We start from the raw sequence: 24,658 nt of genomic DNA, 5'->3' as shown, positions 1-24,658 counted from the left end.
AATTCTCTGGAGAGCTTGAATATCCCCTGCAATTTAGGGGACATGGTGAACAATGAAACTTTCTTACTGTTCACTGAAAAATTTTGAAGACAGGAGGCAGAGCAGAGCAAGCTGAAATAGGAAGGTGAAGGGAGAAGGCAGCCTGCCCTCCCAGCATCTAATGTGGCAGGGACGCAGGACTTCCCCACAGGCGTAAGCCATCTTGGGGAACTCTGCCTGAAGGGCTGCCTGGCCAGTGAGGAAATCTCAGCTTTATTAGGGACAGGAACTGAGGTAGGAGATTTGAAAAAGACTGACATATTTTGATTACCTGCTTGAGTCCCTTTTGTGATTTATAAATCATTTCCCAATATAGTATCAGGCCCACATAGGAACTCAATAATAAATATCATTAATCTGTGATGATACATATTTGTAAAACCATTATCGTGGATTAATAACAGTTTAGATCTTTGTGACTCAAAGGGTGATGCACAGGTGGGCAACATCACACCCCCCAGGAGCTTGCTAGAAATGCAGGATTTCAGACCCCACCCAGATCTCCTGAATCAGAATCTGCATTTGAACAAGATCCATGGTGATTCGTGTGGACGACAACGGGTGAAGAGTATTGGCGTGGGCTACAGGTTCTCCACCGGAGTTACACAGAACAATTGCCTGCATTATTTGTTTGCAAAGTACACACACCCAAACCACACCCACAAATTCTGAGTCAAGGAGCCTGGGATGCAGGTGGGGTGGGCATCTGATCTGTACCTTTTAAGCCATCTTAGATTCTGTCGTATGACCAGTACCAAGAACCTGTGATTTAGGGATGGAAGAAAGCAAGCATTTAAAGTCATGTTTCAGCCACAGCTACTAACTACTGTCCTACCCTACAAACATGTTTGTACAGGTGAATCCACCTCTTACTCCATATGATCCATTAAGGCACTGATAACCTCTAGCAAAAGATAACAATTAGCTACAATTTCATCTCCCTGATCAATGAGGAATCCCACTGAAAATGATCAAAAAAGACAAAAATGGCATACCCAGCATGGACATGCAAAGCAAGACAGGTCAAAAATATACTGGAGGCCTCCAACTTCAACTCTGTCCATGTCTGCCTGGGATATGTCAGTTTGACTCAATCCTCACTTCTCAGAAGGGCTTGTTATTTGTGAATGAAGATGAAAGGAACCATTCACAAGCCACCAGCAAATTGTTAGGTTTTCTTGTGTAGATAGTGTCTTGAGGGAAGGAAGAACAGTGTCTGATTTAAATCAGGCCCTAACTTAGCTGCTGTTGTTGCTGCACACCCAAATGCTTCAGGCTCAGCCACTACTGGAGCAGGTCAAATTTCAAATAACCAGCTGAAATAGACCCAGGTTTCTACATCCCAGCCCGATTTCTAGGATAGACTATTAGGCAAATTGGACACTATTAGTCCCTGGTGCAGTATGTTTTTAAGAGTTAATTTCCTTAAATGAGATCTCTCAGAAGTCTAATATTTTCAAGTAACTGCCAGGTAAAAAGAAGAAATACTTCTTCTGGCAGAAAATGGTCTATAACATGATGGAGTTTGACAGAAGGGAAATGATAATTACTGTATGAACAGCAGAGTCAGAAGGCTTTTACCAAATAAGGTTATGCTTTTTGCAGTGGGTATATTTCAATGAAAGGATATTTTCAGCTTGAAGACTTTAGCTTCTTTCTGGAAAATGGTATGATACAAAGTAAATTTTGTTTAATACTAACTCATCTATTTACCAAGTACACAAATTTTGGCATCAATGTTATTTTTTTTTCTTTTCCACACGTCATGGTTTTCTGGGCACATTATGGGATTCTCAGATGTTTCTAATTACCCTCTGTGTACACCCAATAAAACAGCTGGCTCAAGATGTTATTAACACCACAAGAAGATCCAGAGGGCTCATAAATCACCCTTTCTTCAGAAAGGGACAATGCAGTGGCAAAAAGTGACATATTCTAATCTTGCTAAATAAGACTTTAGCTAAGAATGTTCTAGTGAACTTCCTAATTTGCCAGGAAAAGGGCAGTGGTCTGCTTTCCTTGCTGTGAAAGACTCTATGCCAAGTTTCCCTTTTACTTCTTCTAGGGAGAAGCTGATAAAAATTAGCCTGAATTTTTGCACGAGGAAAACTTAGAAAGTCCCAATTCTTATTGAATCTGATGGGCCTCTAAAGTTTGGTCTCAGAGTAAAGAAATCTCTCATTACTGCATAAATTTGGGTGTTTTTCCCTCAACAAATCTTAGGAAAAGCCAATACTGCATTCATGCCAGTTTTTCAGTAATTATTACTTGAGTCTAAATTCAAAATAATGAAGTTGAACAGTAAACCATTCCTTAAGCTCATACCCTTCAACTAAATAGAAAATCAAGTTTCAATAAGTGTATCAATGACAGCATTACATTAAATTGGCAAGTGGAAGGGCATCTGGATCTTCTTATTTTATTTGTGATATAAGTTTGGAGAATGAATTTCGACCAAACTTCCTCACTAACTTTATCCTCCCCCATTTGGTAGTTATTTTATTTTCCTGGACTGCTTAGCATGAAGATGACTGTGTGACTGCCCTCAAAAACATTTTCACATCATTTGAGATGTTAGTTCCAGGAGGTTTTTCCAACAATACACAAATTCATTATTCCTTCTCCACTTGGAAAATTATATATATATACCTTGATAGTAAAAGTTGGTAGAAATATTTGACTTTTGTACTATAAATGCAAAATTGAGCTCAACTCATATGTCAATAAATGCCGTACACACTGTATCACATGAATGTGGTTACAATACCTATTTTAAGCCTAGCTTCCTTAAATTTACTCTAACCTAGGAGCCCAGAGGTAAATTACACAAGTGACAGCAAAGTGAATAGCACAAAGTAGGATCAAATGTTATAATCATACATCATTGGAGATGCCCCCATCTATTCAAGATGATTACTTTTCCTCCTGACCACAGCTTTTGGTTCCAAGATGTATTACACTGTTTAAATGCTTTCACCCTTGCCAGCAGGCTTGGCAACAGGCAAGGGCTTCCTGTGTAAGCAAGTGAGCTCCTCAAGGAGGAACATGATCCAAGGCAGACAGGACATGGTGCTACAAATTGTCATGGCCATATGATAATGACACCTGATATTGTTTTGTGCAAAGCCTAACCTGCTCAGAGCAAGCCTAAATGTAAACATGAAGAAGTACAGAGCTTTCTGTGCACTCCTACTGGAGTACCAAAGCGAAGGAGCAATAGAAACAACCTTGATGCTATTGTGCTGTCAGGATCAGCAAATGGAGGAATCAATATCTTTGGGGTACACAGGAAACATCCCTTATCCAATCTCCAGAAGATGTAAGAAGCCCACTCCCCTCTCCCCCTCCCTCCCAGGCCTCCACTCCATAGCACAGGCAATAGGGTTTGAGAATCAGGAGAACTGAAATTTATCATCTTCAGAACAAGACAAAGGTCTTCAAATCAATCCAAGGAGCCCATGTGCACCTTCAGCCTGCACCTCCTTGTGCACCTCAGAGCAGCTCTCTACGGAAGGTCAGAGCATCATATAATTCATTTCCAGCGTGGAAGTAGAGACTCAAAGAGGTGAGACTGCCAATGCAGGTTCCTGGAGCCAGCCAACAGTATACCTGAGCTAGGCAACTGAATATCAAATGACACAGTAATGACTAGAGGTATTACAGGAAAGAAAAAACAGCACAGGCAGAACCATTTGAAATGAAACTTAAGATCCTAAGATTCTTCCTTAAAAGACTGGCAGCATTTAGACAGATGCAGGAGTGGTGAGCCGGGATTCCTTGTGGCAGGAACAGCTATACTAAAGGCATGAAAATCTAATTGCACTTTGCCATGAGTAGAAAGTAGAATGCAGCCAGTGTTAAAAACTTAAAACTCTGTGCAAAGTGCTACAAGGGTGCCCTTTTTCATGTATCTTGTGGTCAGTGGAATACATTCCTTCTTGTGCCTCTGAACTCTCTATGGACTTCTCAGTTGATGACTTTTACTTCTGTGAATTTACTTGCCTGAAATTAATGATGAAGCTGTATCGGGAAAGGTCTGTGCATGCCCCCATGACCTGGGCACCTGCATATACAATTTATGGTCAACAAAAATGCATTTAAGCATCTCCAAAGGGAGGCACTGAGATACCAAGATGAAGTAGACAGTTCACTGTTCCCAAGCAGTATGAAGTGTAGTGGAAGAAACAGGCATGTCAGCAAATAAGGGAAATGAGGCTTTGTAGCAAGATCATCACTTGGCTGAGAACTGAAAATGAAGTGGGTGATTGCCCAAGCACACTGGGTGGGGAAACGTACCCTCCAGGCAGAGAAAGCAGCGTGCACAGAGGCACAGAAGCACAGAGGTCCCAGAGCATTTGGGGACCTCTGATATCTGTGGAGGTTCAGTTTGGCAGAAGTAGAGGATGAGGGTGGAAGAAAGGGCACTGCCAAAGTGAAGGCCGTGGAGCCAGGTGGCAGCAATCCTGGAGGGCCCTGCACGCTATGCTAAGCAGTCTGGACTTTTCCAAAGATCACTCCGTATGCTCAAGCCGACAGACTAGGAAAGAATATACACTTTGTGACATTGTGTTACAGACTCCAAGGAATGTTGAAAGGTTATTTATTCCAGTCTGGCCCAGCACAATCCCTTTCAGGAGCCCCATCCACTCCCATGATACAGGCCAGGCATGGCTTAAAAGGAACGATCTATCACTCGTGCCTTTCTCCCAGATCTAGCAAACTGCTGAACCCTCTTTTACCTAAGGTTAATTTTTAAAACCATCCTGGCTGCAGACATTCTTTCTTACACAACCACTCCAATGCTGCTTACCTTCTCCGCCTCGGCAGGGCATCTTCCTCTTCAATCAAATAGGACCTCATTCTTGACTAATTTTGGCTCTTAGGGCCAACCTATTGCCCTACTTGTTCTGACCAGCCCCTGGAACCACCTTTCCATGTGCCTCTCCCTACCTGGAACCCACTCCCCTCAAAACCACACACATATATACACACCGCCATACTTGCACTCACAACCAAGAATCAATTTTATACTTCTCTTAATTAAAAGCAAGCTCCACACCAAAATCATGTGATCTGCTTTATATAAAAGAGTATTGGAGAAAGGTGACATTGCTTTTTTGGGAACTCATTTTTTACATCTAAGACCTTTTTATTATAAACCACCAACACTCCTGCAACAATTCCATGACCATATCCTTTTCTCACCCACAGGACACCTCCTGCTTGTCTGTGTCCTCTGTGAATAAGACTCCTGAGTGACAGACATTACTAATTTGATTCCTGGACACAATACAGGTGGCTGAAACCTAACCCAAGATGACACAGGGGAAAAGCCTGGAGGAATGTTGCTAATGCCAATCTTTTAGAGGTGCTCCACAGTTTAGGCAAAATAAAAAGCAGGGTCACAAAGCCAGGTGACAATGTTTGTGATGTCCCCTCACAGCGCTCACTCCTCACTTCATTAGCTCTCTGCTCAAATGTCATCTTGCTAGACAGTCCTTCCTGAGCTACCTAAAATAGCGACCAGTGCCTTTCGCCAACATTCCCCATTCTCTAGCCCCTTTCCCAACGTTATTTTTCTTCATAGTTATTAATCACTTCCTGACATTATAGCACATATAATGTTCCTTATAGTACATTTTTAACAGTATATATTTAACCCTAGTATACTCACATACTATATTTTTAAAATTATTTTTATTTCTAATTGTGGTAAAATACATGCAACATAACATTTACCACCTTAACCATTTTTAAGTTTATAGTTCAGTAGTGTTAAGAACATTTCACACTGTTGTGCACCCAATCTCCAGAACTTTTTCATTTTGCAAAACTGAAACTCTATACCCATTAAACAACAAATCCTCATTCTCCCTTCCTGTAAGCCCTGGCAACCACCATTCTACTTTTCTCCATGAATTTGACTTCTAGGTAGCTCATGTACACGGAGTCATATGGTAGTTGTCTTTTTGCAACTGGCTTATTTCACTTAGCGTAATGTATCTGAGGTTCATGCATGGTGTAGCCACATTATATTTTTTAATGTTAGAGGAGGGCAAGGACTTTGTCTATTTTGTTCATTGCTGTATCTCTAACTAATGCCTGAACCAATCCCTGGAACATGGTTTGTGTTCAATCAATATTTGTTAAATGAATGAATGCTCCTCATACCAGCGCTTTGAGAGTATTCTACCACTTAAATAAAATAAAAAGAGAAATGTTCTACATTACATTTATTCAATATTAAAAAATAAAACTATTTGATAAGACTAAATATATTTGGGAGTAGTTTCTTTGGTAAGTTCTTAGGTATTCTCAATTGCTCAGATAAAAAACAACCATTTTTAGTGTTGTATTGAATCATCTTTTAGAAATATAAGATATACCTGTATAATGCATTAAGGGGAAAATATATTTGCCAGTTAATCAAAGCATGACATGTTGGCATTTCCACTGGTTTCTGTCCTGGATAAACATTGGGGGTCTGAACAATGACAAATGGCAGAGGATATAGGACTCAGTGACTGAACTAAGTTGCCATAAAAAAATCTAAATGCTTCCCACTCCTTGAGCAGTTATGCCAGTTTATTCAATGTCTCAGTGAGAGGGAATCTTCTTCCCTCCCTGTGAGGAGAATCTCTGGAGTGAGTTTAGCAACATGAAGTGTTTCTATCCCTCATCAAAGCTTCGTAGTATTAGGTTGGTTTTGTGGAGTATGTGGGGAGGTTCCAGTGCGGAGCATCTGACAAACCTCAGAAGAGCTCCCCGGAGGCGGCTAGAGGCTGTCATCCTTCAGGAACTTATTTAGCTTCTTCAAACAATCGATTCCTACCTAAAAAAACAGGGAGCTTTTCTCCCTTTTCCAAAATGACAGATATCAATTTCGCCTTCGCAGGTAACTGTAGTTAAGTTCTGAAAGAGTAAAATCCAAATTCCTAAGCTTGAAATCCAAGTTTTTCCGCAGCCTTGCCCCAACCTACCTGCCCGGACTTGTCGTTTACTGTTACTGCCTCTCACACATCCTGTATCTCGGCGAAGCTATTCCCAACTCCCAGCCCTTTTCTCTGTAAGCACCCTCCCTCAGAGAGAAGGGATATCTTCCTTCTCTAGGCTCCCGCTAGGAGCTTTCTATCTTGATTTAGGGTTATTTACACATACTTCTCATCTCCTCCTCAAAGCATAAGCTCTTAGAGGGCAAGTTTATGATTTGCTTATCTCGGAAAATCTACTACTGCGTTTTATACATAATCCCTTAATATATGGTCATAAGAGGTAACATGGGATAGCCAGAGGTACTGGGACTCTAGGACAAGAAAACCTGACTTAGGGCTGGGCACAGTGGATCACACCTGCAATCCCAGTACTTTGGGAGGCCAAGGTGGGAGGATTGCTTGAGGACAAAAGTTTGAGAGGAACCTGGGCAACACAGTGAGACCCCCATCTCTACAAAAAATAAAAGAAGAAAGAAAGAAAGAAAAATTATCCGGGCGTAGTGGCACACGCCTATAGTCCCAACTACTCAGAAGGCTGAGGCAGGAGGATCACTTGAGTCTTGGGGTTTGAGACTGCTGTGAGCTATGATACCACTGTACTCTAGCCCAGGCAATAGAGACTTTGTCTCAAAAAAAAAAAAAACGAAGAAGAAATAAAAGAAAAAGAAAACCTGACTTAAATCATCCTTAATCAAACTACTAAAGCCTCAGTACTCATTTTTGCAAATTGTGTATATACCATTTACCTCTCTCAGAAGTAGTAAGCATCAAATTAAATAACATATGGGAATGTACCTTCTAAATTATCAAATGCTTTTTTATAATTATTCAGTCAGTGCTAATGGAACATGAGTCTTTTGTAATTCCTCAGAGAAAGCAGCATCCCATAAACCAAATGTGTTACTTTAGCAATCATGACTGCTTGTCAGTGTCTCCACAAGTAAGTTATGCCAAGTGACAGTAATACTGTATTTGAAATATTCTAGTTGTGACAACATGAATTCATATGTTCTTCTTGTTGGAGGAACTTAAGGCTTTATAAACAACTTAGAAATCCCAGAAGGTCATCTTCATTATATCCCCATGAAATGTTAAGAATCCACTAAAACAACAGTGGTGAACCTGCTAGCCCACCCAACTAGGGACATATTTCCATTTTTTAAAAAGGGAGGGAGGTAGAGTTCATTCAGACTGCCACCAAAAAAGTCATTATAATTAGAAATCTGCTTTATAGGAAACACCATTTGATATAAATATTCTGTTACATCATACCAGTATCTCCACTGATAAAAATGAGTTTCTTCTAGAATATTAGACTACTTCCCTTGGATATCATCTTCAATTGGGCCTCACTTTTAGATTCATATTAAGTGGAGGTTATATTTACTATTTCTCCCACTGAATACTCAAGAATAGAGACTGTGCTTACTAGTCACGGGAAAAGGGCCTGCTGCCTCTCACATCTGCATGCCCCCGGCTCATAGTCACCACGCACCAGAAGATCAACACAGAAGCAGCACGAACGAAGGAGCCTGCTATAGAACTACCCCAAATATCTATTAGTCCCCACACTATATGGATGAGCTGAGCTGGGCCTGGAGGAGATACAGATCCAGGACACGCCTGATGGCCATACTGAAGCCAGGATTGGAACCCAGGTTTGCTGGAATCTCAGCTGCTTTCTCTCTCTCTCTGTTATACGGTCTGACCTTTCCATAAGACCTAACTCCATGAACTCCTTCACCTCGTCCCTCCCATACATCATGGCCAGACTCCAGGGAGATAAGGAAACAGCTGACATAAGGAGACCTAGGTTCTAGTCTCAGCTAACTCACTTGCTGTGTAACTAAGGCAAGCTCACTTAACCCTCTACTTAAATTTCCTTATTAAAAAAATGGGCATTTATTGAAACCTTAAAATCTGTACCCCCATAATATACCAAAATAAAAAAAATAATTAAAAAAAAAAAAAACCAAGAAAAAAAAAAATGGTGACAATAATATCTGTTCTACTTCCTTCAAAAACAAAACTATAAATCACAATGTCCAAAATTATTTCTGTTGCTCTGATTATCAAAATGCATTATGTAATTAAAGTGCCTCAACTAGGAAGTCCATATGATTTTCCTTGTATTATTTTCACTCCTCGGAGCCGGGGTGGGCAAACTATGGCACTCGAGCCAAGTTCAGCCCCAGTGACTGTTTCTGTAACACAGCCACGCCTATTCCTGTGCATATTGTCTCTGGCTGCCAAAACACTACAACAGCAGAGTGAAGTAGCTGCAACAGAGACCATTATGGCCCACAAAGCCTAATACTTATACCAGGTAGACCTTTCTAGAAAAAGTTTGCCAGCACTCACCTTTTTGCCTTTAAATATCAGAGGACAAAGAGAATAGTTAATAAGTGATGATAAAGTCTGAATTTTCTTCAAACTGAACTAATTTCCATATGTATATCTTATTTTTCAAAAGATTTAATATATTATAAACAAAAAAATTAGAAAACCACTTTTTGTAAATAACATTATATTAAGCCAGTAAAGCCTGAAAAAGATATATGCACAAAAAAGAATTTTAAAAGCTTTCTATATCTTTGAAAGATCACAGTCTATAAGTTCTACAAAATTATCATTCTTCAATAAAGAAAAATCACAAAACTTGTCCCTCAAACTATCCAGTATTAGAACTAAAATGTAAATAGGAGAGGGAAACAGCTCAGGATATTAATGAAATTATTTCCCACGATTTCCAATGTGAAACTATTTATTATCAGCCCCACCTCACTACCCCCTACTTTTTCTTTTTTTAAATTAAAGTTCTCTGCCAATCCTTTGTGGAGAGCTGAGTTCTGTTTTTGAAATGCTTTTGTAAATAACTCTGCTTCATTTCGTATTTTGAATAGGCTATGTATATTCTGTTCCTAAACATCTGGTTAACTGCCAGAAAGGAAAGTGTGCAGAGTGTTTTAACAAGTGGACTTCCTCTGTTTCTCAAAGACCTTCAAATATTTAGTTTCAAAATGAATACACTGTAAGCCAAAAAATTACCACCCATTCAATTATTCTGGCATTGCTACTGTAAAGATTTACCATAAATGCTAGGAGCAGCAGACACTGTTGATGATGATGAAAGAAAGGAAGCAGTGAGTGAAGAAGGCAACCAAAAAAAAGGAAAGTGGGGAAAAGCCATTATATCCACAATAACCTATTGGGAATTGCCTTTTCCCTTCCTTTCCTTGTCTCCAGCCCTCCAAAAAAGTCATAAAATAATATTACTTACTGCTGATCCTAAGTTGTAGGATTTTAGAGATGAACTAAATTTTAGAGGTCACAAAATACAATCCCATTTATTTTATGAATGAGAAAAAGCGAGGCCCAGGAATATTAACTGGCATGCCCTGTGGATTATTAGCTAGTTAGTAGCACGACCAGGACCAGAACCCAGTTTCCTGATCATCAGTTCAACACACTTCCTATGAGACTCGGCTCCCTGCCCTGCTAAACATAACGTGCCATTTGGCACCTAACAGCTAAATTCTTTTACAAATATGCCCAAAGTACCCCTATCATAGCCAGGAAATTTACAATGCCCTTTTAAATCGTATTTATGGGCACTTGTTTTTTCCAAGTACAGACGATCAAAAACACTGCTTGGACCTCATAAGGATTAGGAGTCACAATAACGCAGTGGAATAATCAAAGAGCTAATAAGGACTTCAAGCTGTCCCTGGTATTTTGTCTTGATGGAAATCAGTTGAAATAGACACCCCTTTTTCCTACCCTCCCCCGGACACACACTCCCAAGACTAAACAGCAATATTCCATAAAAAGACCAGATCTAGCCCGTGTTATTATCTGTCTGACATTTGGGTTATTCTTGTGAGTAACTCATAAAGTAACGTGGGTGTCTGCGATTATTTGAGTACACATGGCAAACCATAATTGGTCAAAAAATAATAAAGGACATTTTCCTGTGACAAAAATACCGTATTGCATGACAACATGACAGCATGACAGTACTCAGTGGACCACAATACTTTCTTCTCCGTTTACAAAAAGTAAAAAGCAAAAATTTAAAAAGAAACAAAAAGGTTGTTTGTTTTTTGTTTTTGCAGTCAGTAACTACTGGTTCATATTTAAATTAATTTAAAGTTTTTTACTGCTGACAGTAATCTGCTAGTGTATCTTCCCCCAAATCCATGTTATGTATCAATTTATAATTCAGTCTTGTGATACAGAGCAGAAATGTGGCAAGAGGTGCAAGTCTATATTTATTTCTCCAAACAGGTTTTTGACAATTTTTAGAGGTTTTGCAGAGTCTGGCTATTTTTGAAGTAACAATTTAAATTTCATCACCACCCTCCACAAGTTTGTAACATGAGTCAAATCTAACACAAATTCTCCTTATCATTAGGATGATAAAACGTGAAGCTGATCAGATCAGTGCAAGTTATACCTTCAGGTTTTAATCTAAAACCTATTCTCTTCTGTTCTGCTATATATATTCCCATCACCACAGGGCTGCATAAATGCTAAGCAACAAGAGAAAATATTCCAGTTGACATTTCTCTAGGAAATCAAAATCAGGTTTAAAGTTATGCTGAAAGTAATTTAAAAGATCTCAAAGAAAGAAGCATATCCGTACTCCTAGACAGAAACCCACTGAAGCAGAGAGCAGTGTGCATGGATGGGGTGTCTAAATGCTACAATCTCATGCAATCTCATAAAACTCTCTTCAGTAAGGACAGTTAGGGACCGTGGAGGAACTCACCCACTCGGAAGTTCGTGGCCGTCAGGGTGTCGGCGGCATGACCATTCTCACTAATGAGAGTGGTGGTGTTCCCCTTCTCACAGCTGTTCTGACAGCTGCCCTTGGTGCAGGTCACTCTACAGATGCTCGGAGTAAAGACCACCTTGATGCGGCCAGTGTGGTTACTCACTAGGAGTGGAGGCAGGGAGAAAAAGAACAACAAACACATCAGCTTAGTATCCATGAACTTGCCTTGGAAGGTTTAAGAAAAAAAAAAAAAAAAGAAAGAAAGAAAAGAAAAGAAAAGGCACAAGAAGGGGAAAGAGAGAGCCCACAACCCGACAGGTTTAAGGAAAGAGGGAAGCCTTTAGTGCTCGCTGCTCTGTATCCAGTGGTGTCTCTGAAACAGGAGTAGGAAGCTTAGCAAACAGAACTCTGGGATGCACTCCAAAACCACATTTGAAGTCGAGTCACTGGAGTGGGATTACTAACCACAATGCTGCACTTTCTTCACGGGCAGACAAAGAGCAATACCGAGGGCACGACAGATTAAAGAGCCAACCCTGACAGGCAGATGTAATGCACAGAGGTTGGCCATGCACCTAGTGGTGAATAAACTCTTGTGTCCTCAACTTGCATACTTTCCCTGTTTCTCCACTTATTAAGTCACTATTTGCAGCCCGACCCCTGGAAATGTTTTAGGCATGCGGCATGTCTGAAAACATCTGTCTCAAATCTCCTGGCACTCTCCGCTGAAGTGATCAAATCCTGTGACGCAGCTACGGGAGCCCATTTCTTTTTCACAACTCTGGGGCACTATTTCTCCATATTAATTTATGCAACGTATTATTTTATTTTATTGTGAATTGGGCCCATCTAAGAAAAAGGCAGGCCAGGTCACAGGGGTAAGGGGTGCCTCCCTTGAAATACCATCCTTGAGCTCCGGCTGTTGCTATTCATAGAGCACCTGGAACAGGTATTTCTTTCATTCACGTGGCTCTCTCTTAAAAACCGAATGCTATAATATAATCTGAGTGCACAGCCGAGTATCAAAAAACTGGGAACTAGACTAACAGCAGATTCTGGCTTGTAATCCTGGCTCGATCATAGTATGACTTTGGACATGTCATTTCACCTTTTTTCCAAAACGTGAGAGAACTAGAGCTGACATTGTCTAGCTGGTTCTAACTTTCAATGTCTAAACAGGGGCCAGTGAGCTATGGCCCAGGGGCCAAATCCAGCCTTTTGCCTGTTTTGTAAATAAAGTTTTTACTCATTTATTTATGTATTGCCTATGGCTGCTTTGATGCTGTGACAGTGCAGTTGCACAGAGACAACTGGCCTCACCCAGACCTGCCCTTCACTGTCATTCTAAACTCTCTGGCAAATTGTGATACAGAGGCCAGGCACTATGGCTCATGCCTATGATCCTAGCACTCTGGGATGCCAGGGTAAGAGGATTGCTTGAGCTCGAGAGTTCAAGACCAGCCTGAGCAAGAGCAAGAGCAAGACCCTGTCTCTACTAAAAATAGAAAAATTAGCCAGGTGTGGTGGTGAGTGCCTGTAGTCCCAGCTACTCTCGAGCCTGAGGCAGGAGAAGTATTTGAGGCTGCAGTGAGCTATGATGACACTACTGCACTCTAGCCAGGGTGACAGAGTGAGACTCCATCTCCTCCCACCCCGACAAAAAAAATTGCAATACAGAAACGCTTTTTGACTTCTACATCTGTGATATGACTCCAGCCACGTCCTTCTTCTTTCCAGGAGACTAGGCAGAAAGCAAAGATGGTAGCAGTAGCTGAAGAGAGATGGTTCATCTAGGAGACTTTACAGCTGGTAAGAAGCAGTGACCTTCTGCCGTCTCCACATAACTAAAAGGGGAGATTGGCTGTGGGTCAGCCTTTCTGCTGCCTTCTCTATCCACCAGATAAGCTTCTCCCCCTTTATACCACTTTGGTTTGGCCAGTATTATACTTTCAGAAAATCATCCAAGATGCCTCTATAGACCAAATCAAACTGTGGCCAAAATCTGAGCTTGGAAACAAACAACTTTAATCAAAGAAGCTATCAGGATTTCAAGGTTGGAATGGGGCCTCGGAAGTTTTCTGATACAACCATCTCTTATCCGTTGCTTGCATTCCATGTATCAAGTGGTCACCTTGACCTTATTTGAACATCTCTTGTGACAGGGAGCTCATTACCCACAAAGCACATTCTAGGTGTAGACAGTCCCTAGAAAGCGCTATTCTTTCTTAAGTTGAAATACAGTTTCACAGTAACTTGCACCCATTAATCCTAATTTCGTTCACCGTGATTCAGTTCACCATGTCATCCTCCACATGACAGCCCTTCAAAGACTCAAAGATAACTGCCACAAAATCAAAGAAAGCTAAAATTAGAAGGACTTGAAGTCATCAGCTGAGCTGGCCCCCTCACTTACCAGAAGAAAAAATGCTTCCTCAGGAGGAAGAAGCCCTCCATTCTTTTCAAATGTTTTCCCAAGAAAGTTTCCCCTTTGCCAGCGATCCTAACACTGGAACATTGGGACAGGCTGTCTGAGGTGGGAAGACATCCTAGTGGCTAATCGGGCCTCCTGGCACCTTGCAAAATGGCACCCGATAGGAAGCTATTGATGCTTTATATCAATGGCTGGCAAACGTTTTTTTCTACCAAGAGATACACAGTAAATAATTTAAGGTTGCAGGCCAAAAGAACTCTGTTGCAACTATTCAATTCCATTGCAGTAGCTGAGAAGCAGCCTGTCAAAAACAATATGTAAACGAATGGGTGTGGCCATGTTCCAATCAAACTTTAAAGAATCAGAGTTTGCTGATCACTGCTTTAAATGCTTACATGACATTCTAAAATTATCTAGGAGTTTACCTCAGAAATTAAAAAAAAAATAATAACAAGATGGAATGGTGATTCCACCATCAGTGCAAAAATCCACCTAGTTTGGTTTGTTTTTTTACAACACATCAGCTTATACCCTAAATTGTCAGACTATGCTTATAAATACCTTGAGGATACTTTGTGTGTGCAAGTGTGTGAAGCCCAAGGAAAAAAAGAGACAACATCTTCCCACTTCAAAAGAATATAAACTTCTGTTTTTTCTGGCTCCTGGTACCATAATGAAATTAGAAACGGTGTGCCAACTATTTTGTCTCCTCTGGCGTTAACTTGCAGCACCAGCAGCTGCCATGCAGATGCTCATGCAGTCACCTAAATTACGCTCACTTAGGCAAACCGAGACATCCAAAGCAAGCAAGCACTTAATCATCATTCCCATTTCACCTCCCAGCTACAGTAGTCACTTTATAGGCACTGGAGATTCTCAGAGCCTATTGTTTTTAAAAACTTCTTATATTTCTTTGCCAAAAGAATTTTTTTTTTTTTTTTTGGCCTGGAATCCTCTGGATTTTCAAAAGGCAGAGACAGTTTCATATGACTTAATTCTGATTTTTACAATCTTTTTCACATCTTTTTGGAAGCAGAAGATACACTTTATTTCATATAAAAATAAAAACGTGTGTGTTTTACAAGCATTTGGCTATAAAGTAATCTAATTCTAAAACAGACACTTGTATTCCCAGGTCCTCTCATCTCTTCAGGAAGCATTCATTTCCTCATTACTATCAGCTTTAGGTTTTCATGTCAATCTTCTCAAAATTGGTAGCAAAAACTCACAACTGCTTTTGACATTAAACTATCCTTCAGATCTCTAATAAGTTTCTCCCTAAATATTGAATGGATTAGAAAATACATTCTCCCATCCCTACTTTTCAAAAGTTATTCCCACATATCTAGGGTATAGAGAGTTTATGTCTTAAAATACACAAAACAAAGGTCCAACTCTCTGCTCTGAGCTTCAAATTCCTCATGTGATAAACTGAAGACAATACCACTCACCTTTCAAGAATTTGGTAGGAATTTACTAACTGTGGACTTGAACTCTCCTCCATAGGCCATTTGGTATATATATCAGAGGCATCTTCCCTGAATGCCTTGAATAAGCTAATACTGAGGAACCCTGGTGTCTTACATAGAGTAGATACCCAACAAATGTGGGATAAATGAGGTGACCTGAAGTTGTCCATGGAACAAGGATGACTGCTGAACCCCACAGAGATCCAGGACTTACAGGATGCTGGAAGACATTCTGGTCTAAGGCCTCGCTTCACCAGTGCGGAGACAAGCTCAGGACTAACCAGTGGTAGACCACCCCCAGCGGCTCACTAGGAATTAACCACGAATTATAAATCTGAGAAGCAAAAGTTAGGCCAGTCAGGAGTTAACAGGGAAACCACTGGCACAGTTTCCCTGCTTGGTCCCTCTGAGGAAAAAAAAAATGTAATTTTTAGATCCCTGTAGATAAATCAGCCCCAGCAATCTTAAGCAAGCACTTTAAAACCATGCGTTTTAGAGGCGGCTAGAGGCGCACATTGCCTGGAGCCATGTAGCACCTCCACTGGGCCTCCCAGTCGGTCAGTCAAGGCACTCAAGAGGCAACATCCTGTCTGCAGCTTCTGCCAGGCCCTGTGCAAAGTCATACCTCCAAGAACAGGCAACTGGCACATGGCTTAAAACAAACCACAGATATTCAGAGTGAATGGCAAATGGGATGGAAGTGAAACCGACGCTCCTCCCCCCAAGATAAAAAGCTTTCATTTCTGCTTCACAATCATTAATGATAGGGGAAAAATACAAAAATGGGAAAATTGTTCTGGACAAATGGGCTTCAGTCTAGAAAAGAGGACAGTTGCCATCTTTCAGTCATTAGAGTAGGACGTGACCAAAAGCAAAGACAGCCAAAGAAATAAATATAACAAGTTCAAGACTCACATCAGATGTCATGAGCAAATACTGTCTCCTCAGCATTCGTCCAGAATGCTGTGACAGCACATTAGCACTCGTCCAACTTAAACAACAGGGACCAACTTGCACAGGCAATCTCCTCTGGGAAGAAGCAGCCTCTCTGTGGCTCAAAGTCACCACCCTGTTTAAAGAGACCTACAGGCTGATTCAATACACAGGTCACGTGTACTGTCTTCTGGGTGTGAGAGAAACTGAGCTAACAGCAGACCATTGCCTGCCCGAAAGCCAAGAATTCTTTGAAGGACAAATCATAAAAGCATTCAATAATGCTTAGAACAACAGGCCTTTATTGTTCAGCTCCCTGGGCTTGCTGAACTCCTCCTGGACTATTGACATACTGCCCATAGAGTGCTCTGTGTTCCTCCAGAAAGGTGCTATGTAAATAAAAATTAATAGCAAATCTATTACTTCACCAGGCTGCCCCAGTCCTGGAAAACCCTCCAAGAGGGAAACTCAAATGAGATCACTAGTACTGATGTGGCAGTTCCTCAGGTAAGAATCTAGAGGTATGCTCCAGCTCCATTTCTTGAGTTTTTCAGGTAGGAAGAACTAAATAAAGAGGTAGTGAGGGAAACAGCTGCTACATAGGTGAAAGAAATCTAAGTAAAGGAACATCTGAGCTTTCTCTTTCTCTCCCTTTCAATCCTCCCTTAACATTCACTAGAGGAAACTGTATGTCAGTTTCTCATCCTCTCTCCCACATATACATATCATTTCCTTCCATTTATGCACATTTAAGGAGACAACCTTACAGAGAGGCAAAGAAGACTATATTACATCATTTCATACATGAATAAATTTCTGGACACATTCTGGATTTCCTAAGGAAATGCTGATTGCTCATCAGAAAAGCAGGTTTCAAATGTACCCCGTTTGAAAATGCAGTCCCCAAAATATCATTCAAACAGACAGATGTACAGTAGTTACCTAATCGCACACTCTCAGAGGAGCCTCACTTATTGTTTCACTGAGAAAATAGAAGCCAAAAGGCACACACCTACTATCAACTTCCCTGTATCTGTGGCTGTCCCGCCGTCCTCCTGAGGAAGGACATGGTCCCTCCCTGAAGCAGCAGACCCCTTCTGCTCTTCCCAGTAGCATGCAGACATGCTGGACTCGGCCCATCTCTACAGAACACCCCCATCCCATTGTCCCCATTGCATTCCATGGCAGCTAATACTCTCCTCTGCTCTTCTTACAGCAAAACTCCTCCCAAGAGCTGTCTACACTGGCTGTCTCTGCTACCTGCCCTACCCATTCTCTCTTGAACCTGCTGCAGTCAGGCTTTCGCTGCCACCACTTTGCTAAAGCTTCCCTGATGAAGGTCACCACTGGCCTCCACATTGCCAAACCCAATGACAAGCTCTCTGGTTCTCTTACTCAAACTTTCAGTACATTTGACACAGTAGAACACTCTGCTTCACAACACACTTTCTCCACTTGGCTTCACCCTGTTCTCTTGGGGTTCTCTCTTAACTCGCTGGCTTCTTGTCCTCACGATCTTACTCAAGAGAGAGCCCCGGAGCTCAGCGTGTTTAGCCTCCTCTTCTCTACACTGACTTCCTAGATGACATCATCTTGTCCTATCCCATGGTTTTAAATACCACCTATAGAATTCTGTAGAGTAAATGTATAATTCCTGCCTCAATCAACTCTACCTTGTATATGTGTGTGTGTGCATGCATGTATCAGAGATACTAAAAAAATGTGTGTATATATGTGTACATATATACACATGCACATACACATATGTACACACACACATATATATATCTCTAATAATCCAGCTGTTTGTAGGACTTGGCCAGGTAACTGTCTAATGGACATCTCAAACAAAATGTACTCAAAATTAAGCTTTGATTTCTCCTTGTACCCACACATCCAAACCTGTTCTTGTCAAGTCTTTCTCTGTTTCTGAAAACAGTGGGTCTACTCTTGACTTTGTTGTTTCATCAACTGATATCAATACAGCAAATCCTGTAGCTCTATTTCCGGAAGGTGACAGTCTCACCACCTCCACGGCAAGCACCCTGGTGCAATACACCATCAGTCTCCTAGCTGGACTTGCTCTCCCATCCGAGTCCTCCTACAGTTTATGCTGCACACAGTACTGGTGCATCCTTTCTAGTGTACATCACAGCCCTCCTCCCTTCTGCTGGCTTCCCCAGCTTAATCAGAAGACAAGCTGGGGTCCTCACAATGACCTATGGGGCTCCCCACAAACCGGTCCCTGTGACCTCTGAGACCTCATCTCCTACAACTCTCTCCAGCCTGCTCCACTCTGGCTTCCCTGCTATTCCTCACAACCAGCACACACCTGTCTCGGGCCTTTGCACTTGCTGTTCCCTCTGCTTGAATACTTTCTGCAGATATGCACAGCCTCCCCCTTACCTCCTTCAAGGCCCTAAATATCACACTATCATGGAGAACGTTCCTGACTATCTGGCATAAAATTGCAACACCCTCCCCACATTACCCATCCCTGGCACCTTTCCTTACTTTCCCTATTTATTATAAACACACTTCATATGTTTATCGTGCTCAAAAGATAACAATGGAATAAACTTCACTGACAGGGAACTAAATAAATATTGGTATTTTGACTATGGGGTAACTGTCAGTAGTGTTTTTTTAAAAAAGGACACTCCTATAAAACCTTTAGCTGCAAAAAACATTTCTTACATATTTGTCAGAGAGAAATATGTAAATCATAAAAGTCTCAGATCAAAGGAAAGCATAAGTTATTATGGCTTGGAACCCTACAATCATTACAAAACACTTTTTTCCCCTAAATCATTACAAAAAAACAGCCCATGATATTTTTAAAAACTAAAACAATTTTTAATTAAATATGCCAAAGAGAATAACTGAATAAGCAACAGGAAATAGCAATTTCTAAAGCACTTTTCAAAAGAAAAACAATTATTTGCTACCAAAATTTCACAATATATGATGTAAGAATCCTATTACACATGATACAAATGTCTTCTAACTTTATAGATAAAAATCTGTGCAAGGTATTTAATTTTTAATATATTCTTTATTTACATTTATTTACATTTCCTTTGTTAGGCAAAGAACAACAAGAAAACCTCACACACCACTACCCAGATGCTACAACTATTATGGGAACTGCTACTAAGCTATGAAATTCACTCAAAAAAAGAAATACATTTTGGTTCACAGCTCAGGGAGACTGACCAAAGGTCCAGCAATAAAAATGATAGATATCATCTCAAATTTCTACTGACTGGGGGGTCAGGTCTAATTTCCTATTTCACTCATTTTATCTTGACTGAAGATTTAAAGACCATGATCTTCACCTAGGATATGCCTTTTCTCACCATCGATCCTGCCCTGCCCGCCTGACTCTACTGCCCCCAGCAGGACCTTAAACAGCACACCTTGAGACATCGGCATTGTTTTAAATCTTTCCTTTTTCTCTTCAGTGTTTTCCCTCTTTAAAAACCAATCTCCTCTTTATAACTATAAGCAAAGGTTCTATTATTTTATTTTTTATTTCAGCATATTATGGGGATACAAATGTTTAGGTTACATATATTGCCTTTGCCCCACCCGAGTCAGAGCTCCGAGCATGTCAATCCCCCAGATGGTGCGCACCACACCCATTAGATGTGAATATACCCATCCCCTCCTCTCCCCTACTCATCTGTCCCACATCCGATGAATGTTACTACTATATGTGTACATAAATGTTGATCGGTTAATACCAATTTGATGGTGCAAACTAGTTCAACCTCTGTGGAAAGCAATATGGAGATACCTCAAAGTGATACGAGTAGATCCACCATTTGATCCAGCAATTCCACTACCGGGCATCTACCCAAAAGATCAAAAGTCACTTTATGAAAAAGACACCTGCACTCGAATGTTTATAGCAGCACGATTCACAATTGCAAAGCTATGGAAACAACCCAAGTGTCCATCAATTCATGAGTGGATTAATAAAATGTGGTTTATGTATACCATAGAATACTACTCAGTTTTAAGAAACAATGGTGATATAGCACCTCTTGTATATTCCTGGATACAGTTGGAACCCATTCTACTAAGTGAAGTATCTCAAGAATGGAAAAACAAGCACCACATGTACTCACCAGCAAATTGGTATTAATAGATCAACACCTAAGTAGACATATAGGAATAACATTTATCGGGTGTCGGTAGGGTGGGAGGGGGGAGGAGGGGAGGGGTATATACAACCACAACGAGTAAGATGTGCAACGTTTGGGGGATGGGCATGCTTGAAGTTCTTACTCGAAGGAGGAGGGCGGCATGGGCAACATAAGTAACCTTAACACTTGTACCCCCATAATTCGCTAAAAAAAAAAAAAAATTCAAGTGCAGATGTCTTTTTTATAGAATGTCTTTTTTTCCTTTGGGTAGATGCCCAGTAATAGCATTGTTGGATCAAATGGTAGTTCTACTTGTAGCCCTTTGAAGTACCGTTTTTCCTCGAAAATAAGACAGGGTCTTATATTTATTTTTCTTCAAGAAGACACCCTAAGGCTTATTTTCAGGGGATATGTTATTAAGTACGGTACAACAATCTACATTTATTCAAATACAGTTAAGTCGTCTTCTTGTGGAACATCATCATAACTCTCCAAACCACAAATTCCATCCTGAATTTCTTGCAACTCTATTTCCTTTAGAACCATTGGTCCCAATCTCTCATGATGAGCAATAGAGCTCTCATGGACTCTATTCTTTAGCTCGTCTTCTTTACCTCTCCACAATGAAATGCATGGTTGTGCAGATATGCTGCACAGCCGTGCCCATCACTAGGTCTTATTTTCACGGTAGGACTTATATTGAGCAAATACTTTGAAATCCTGCTAGGGCTTATTTTATGGGTAGGTCTTATTTTCAGGGAAACACGATATCTCCCTATTACTTTCCATAGAAGCTGCACTAGTTTGCAGTGTATGAGTGTCCTTATCTCTCCACATCCATGCCAACATTTATTGTTTTGGGACGTTTTGATAAAGGCCATTCTTACTGGAAATAAGTGATATCTCATTGTGGTTTTAATTTGCATTTCCCTGATTATTAGAGATGTTGAGCATGTTTTCATATCTTTATTGGCCATTATTCTATCTTCTTTTAAAAAGTTTCTGTTCATGTCCTTTGCCCACTTTTTTAGGGTTGTTTGATATTTTTTTCTTGCTGATTTTCCTGAGTTCTATATAGATTCTAGTTATCAGCCCTTTATCGGATGTGTAGCTTGTGAAAATTTTCTCCTATTCTGCAAGGGTTCTATTTTTATCCCTACAACTAAATCAAATATTTTTGAAGGTATAATATATTTTATAGTCAAAAGACTTTTACCCAACAAGTAGTTAACTCACCCAGCAGGATCTGGCCCAGTGTTGGGGGAAAGGTATAATAAAAGTAATAAAAGAGAAGAACTAGCAAAACAAATCAATGACTTTTTGACATTTTCATTTTCTGACCTTTTCTGCAACATATTTTTCTTTAACATCATAGGCACTGAAGGGATTCAATTGTCCAAGTATACATAGTTCTTCAGTTTAAGGATGAGAAATCCCAGAAAAGTTCAGGACAGGCTCCAGACTGCAGTCCAGGGACAGAGGTGATAGAACTTGCTTAAGCCACCTAACTAGTGGCAACAGCAGGGCACACGTCTCAGTCCTGGCGTCCCTGGAACTGCACAGAGCTGTTCCATGGTGCTTCTTTCAAGACAAATGTTAAAACTCACCGGTCTAGAACATACCTGGAAATCTCTCCTCTATTCCTAATCCTGAATACTAGAGAAACTTCCAGTGTTGTCCCATCCAGAAGGGACAGTGGTAACTGAAATGCAGTGACTGGAGAGTTGAAGAAACACATCCTCCAGGAAGAAAGAAACTCTTGATAGAAGAGTGGAAGGAAGAAGGAAGGAAGAAGGGAGAGTGCTCAGTGTACCCATCCTCTCAATTCTGAATTGTGAATGTAATCCACAGTCACGATCTAGAAATGTGACGATTATGGGAACCATACTTGAGGAGGGTGAAATGAGTTTACTCTAAGATTTTTTGGAGGAGAAGTGAGGGACATCATGATTCAAGATGTTACTGTTTGTCTCCCAATGGGGAAAACCATTTAAAAGATACATTTTTTTCAGAAGTGAAAAATTTCTACCTCCCGCAAAGATCCTATGCCTGTCTCGGCAGCAGCACAGCTTTAGACTCCACCCCATGACACGTGGAGGGAGGAGGCGGGCGTACAATTGACAAGACTGACCTCACTGTTGTCCGTGGAACAGAGCAAGGAGCAGAGAAGTCAACACTTTCCTGTCTTCCATCTCTAATACTCATGCAACCCGGCCAGTTTGCACGGGCTCCTTACAAAAATAGTGGGTTAGATAAGCTTCATGTGACTCAAGTTTTCTGTTCCTTAATTTTGGAACAGAATTAGGTTTTATTTATCCCTGCATTTGTTGTTTTCAAAGAACAAGTAAATGGGGACATTTGCTAGTGGTCCATCACTCACCATTTCCATAAATAACATCTGTTCGTACACAGAGAAGCATGACCGACTAGACAATAGACAGTCTATCTGTGTACCAAGGAACACAGTTCATGGCTTATTCACAAGCTTAAGCAGGGGACATTCCCCTCAAGGATCCCAGATTATCTCTACCACACACCTTGAAAATTAGGATCCTATATAATTGTTATGACAAATATTTCTGACAAAGTCAAACTCTCTGAAAGGAAATTAAGACCCTTTCCTATCTAGGCTCAACCTATGTCTCCTGCCACACATCCATGCAGAGCCAAGGCATGAGCCAGGCCAAGCTGTTGAAAGGGCCTAACTCATGCACCTGTTCCCTCCACATTCAGTTGCCTTTCCCTAGTAAACCTTTCTCCCTCCTCCCCACCTTGCATCCTTTCGACTCAACTAAAATAACCACCTGCATGATTTTCACTGACCTAGGCACAACCAAATGTTACAACCCCCAGGTTTTCTTGACTCTCTGCAGATACTTCTATTCATGTATGTTTCTCCACTTTTTCCACCTTCCTTTGGTCTCAATCAAAAGACAATAGTTTCTATTCTTATCTTCCTTTTCTATCCATAACCGATGTCCTGCCTGGTCATTTTCTCTTTTGGGGAAAAGAAAAGAGAATGTGGTAAGAGGGGAGCATCACAGTACTAGAACACAGTAGTTGGAGATGAAAAAAGTTATCCAAGTTGATATGAACTCAGGCTAGGAACACATGGGAAGACAGACAATGGCCAGGGCATAAAAGTGACTTCTACTCCAACTAATGACTAGAAGTCACGAAATTTTAAAGCAGTTGAATGTCCTCAGGCTTCTATGACCTTCATAAAGAGGGCCTAGAAATTTTCATGACACCAAGCGCAGACACAATGAAGGAAATGACTTATTATACTTTACAAAATTTAAATTCTGCTTAAAAGGAAAAAATAAGTCAAAAGTCAAAATTGGCATTTTAAAATCTCTGCATTAATTCAGAAACATAGCATCATGGAATCCAAGCTTGCAGAATACTGATTCTGTCATTTACTTCATTTTTTTTTTCCCAGTACAAACTTCCCTCTGGCTCAGTTTTCAAATGTTTCCATCAAATGGTTCCAACTACTCCACCCAAGGGACAAATTCAATAGAACTCATTATTAGGAAAGATTTCAGCCTCTAATATCCCTTTTATCAAAGTCATCATATTATATCTAGCTATGTTCCAGTATTATGTGATAACTAAAAATGAAAAATAATTAGTTGCCAATAAAAATTACCAATGTACAATTGCACATTGTAAGTTTTCCAGCTGTCAGCTAATTCTTTTTAGGTTACCCATTTTCAAATTCCTCTCTTCCTTTGACTCTCATTAAGAGAGTGCCTTCTCTGTTGAACATAGTGATGGTTTTAAAATATGTCCACAAATTCTTTGATACATCTTTCTTCAAGAAATGAAGTCTAATCTCCCCTTGAGCATGGACTGGTTGTTGT

General features: G+C 40.5%; 1 protein-coding gene across 10 annotated transcripts in view; it reads right to left on the bottom strand.

The window, feature by feature from the left end:
• The window catches only part of LTBP1 (latent transforming growth factor beta binding protein 1), a 401,756-nt gene that overhangs the window by 222,225 nt on the left and 154,873 nt on the right, over positions 1 to 24,658 (bottom strand). For 6 of the 10 annotated variants that reach the window (XM_012788393.3, XM_012788394.3, XM_076000662.1 and 3 more), the window contains one exon: positions 11,803 to 11,970. The exons of 1 other annotated variant lie outside the window; for it this stretch is intronic. In XM_012788393.3, coding sequence (XP_012643847.1) covers positions 11,803 to 11,970 — 168 coding nt within the window. Of the gene's footprint in view, positions 1 to 11,802; positions 13,200 to 24,658 lie in introns of those variants that run through there. 3 more of the 10 variants (XM_012788399.3, XM_012788400.3, XM_012788401.3) reach the window with 1 other exon arrangement.

Source organism: Microcebus murinus, chromosome 3, assembly GCF_040939455.1.
Source record: "Microcebus murinus isolate Inina chromosome 3, M.murinus_Inina_mat1.0, whole genome shotgun sequence".
NCBI classification, from domain to species: Eukaryota; Metazoa; Chordata; class Mammalia; order Primates; family Cheirogaleidae; genus Microcebus; species Microcebus murinus.
Note: the sequence above shows the minus strand (reverse complement) of the source record. Positions and strands in the feature narration are given on the sequence as shown.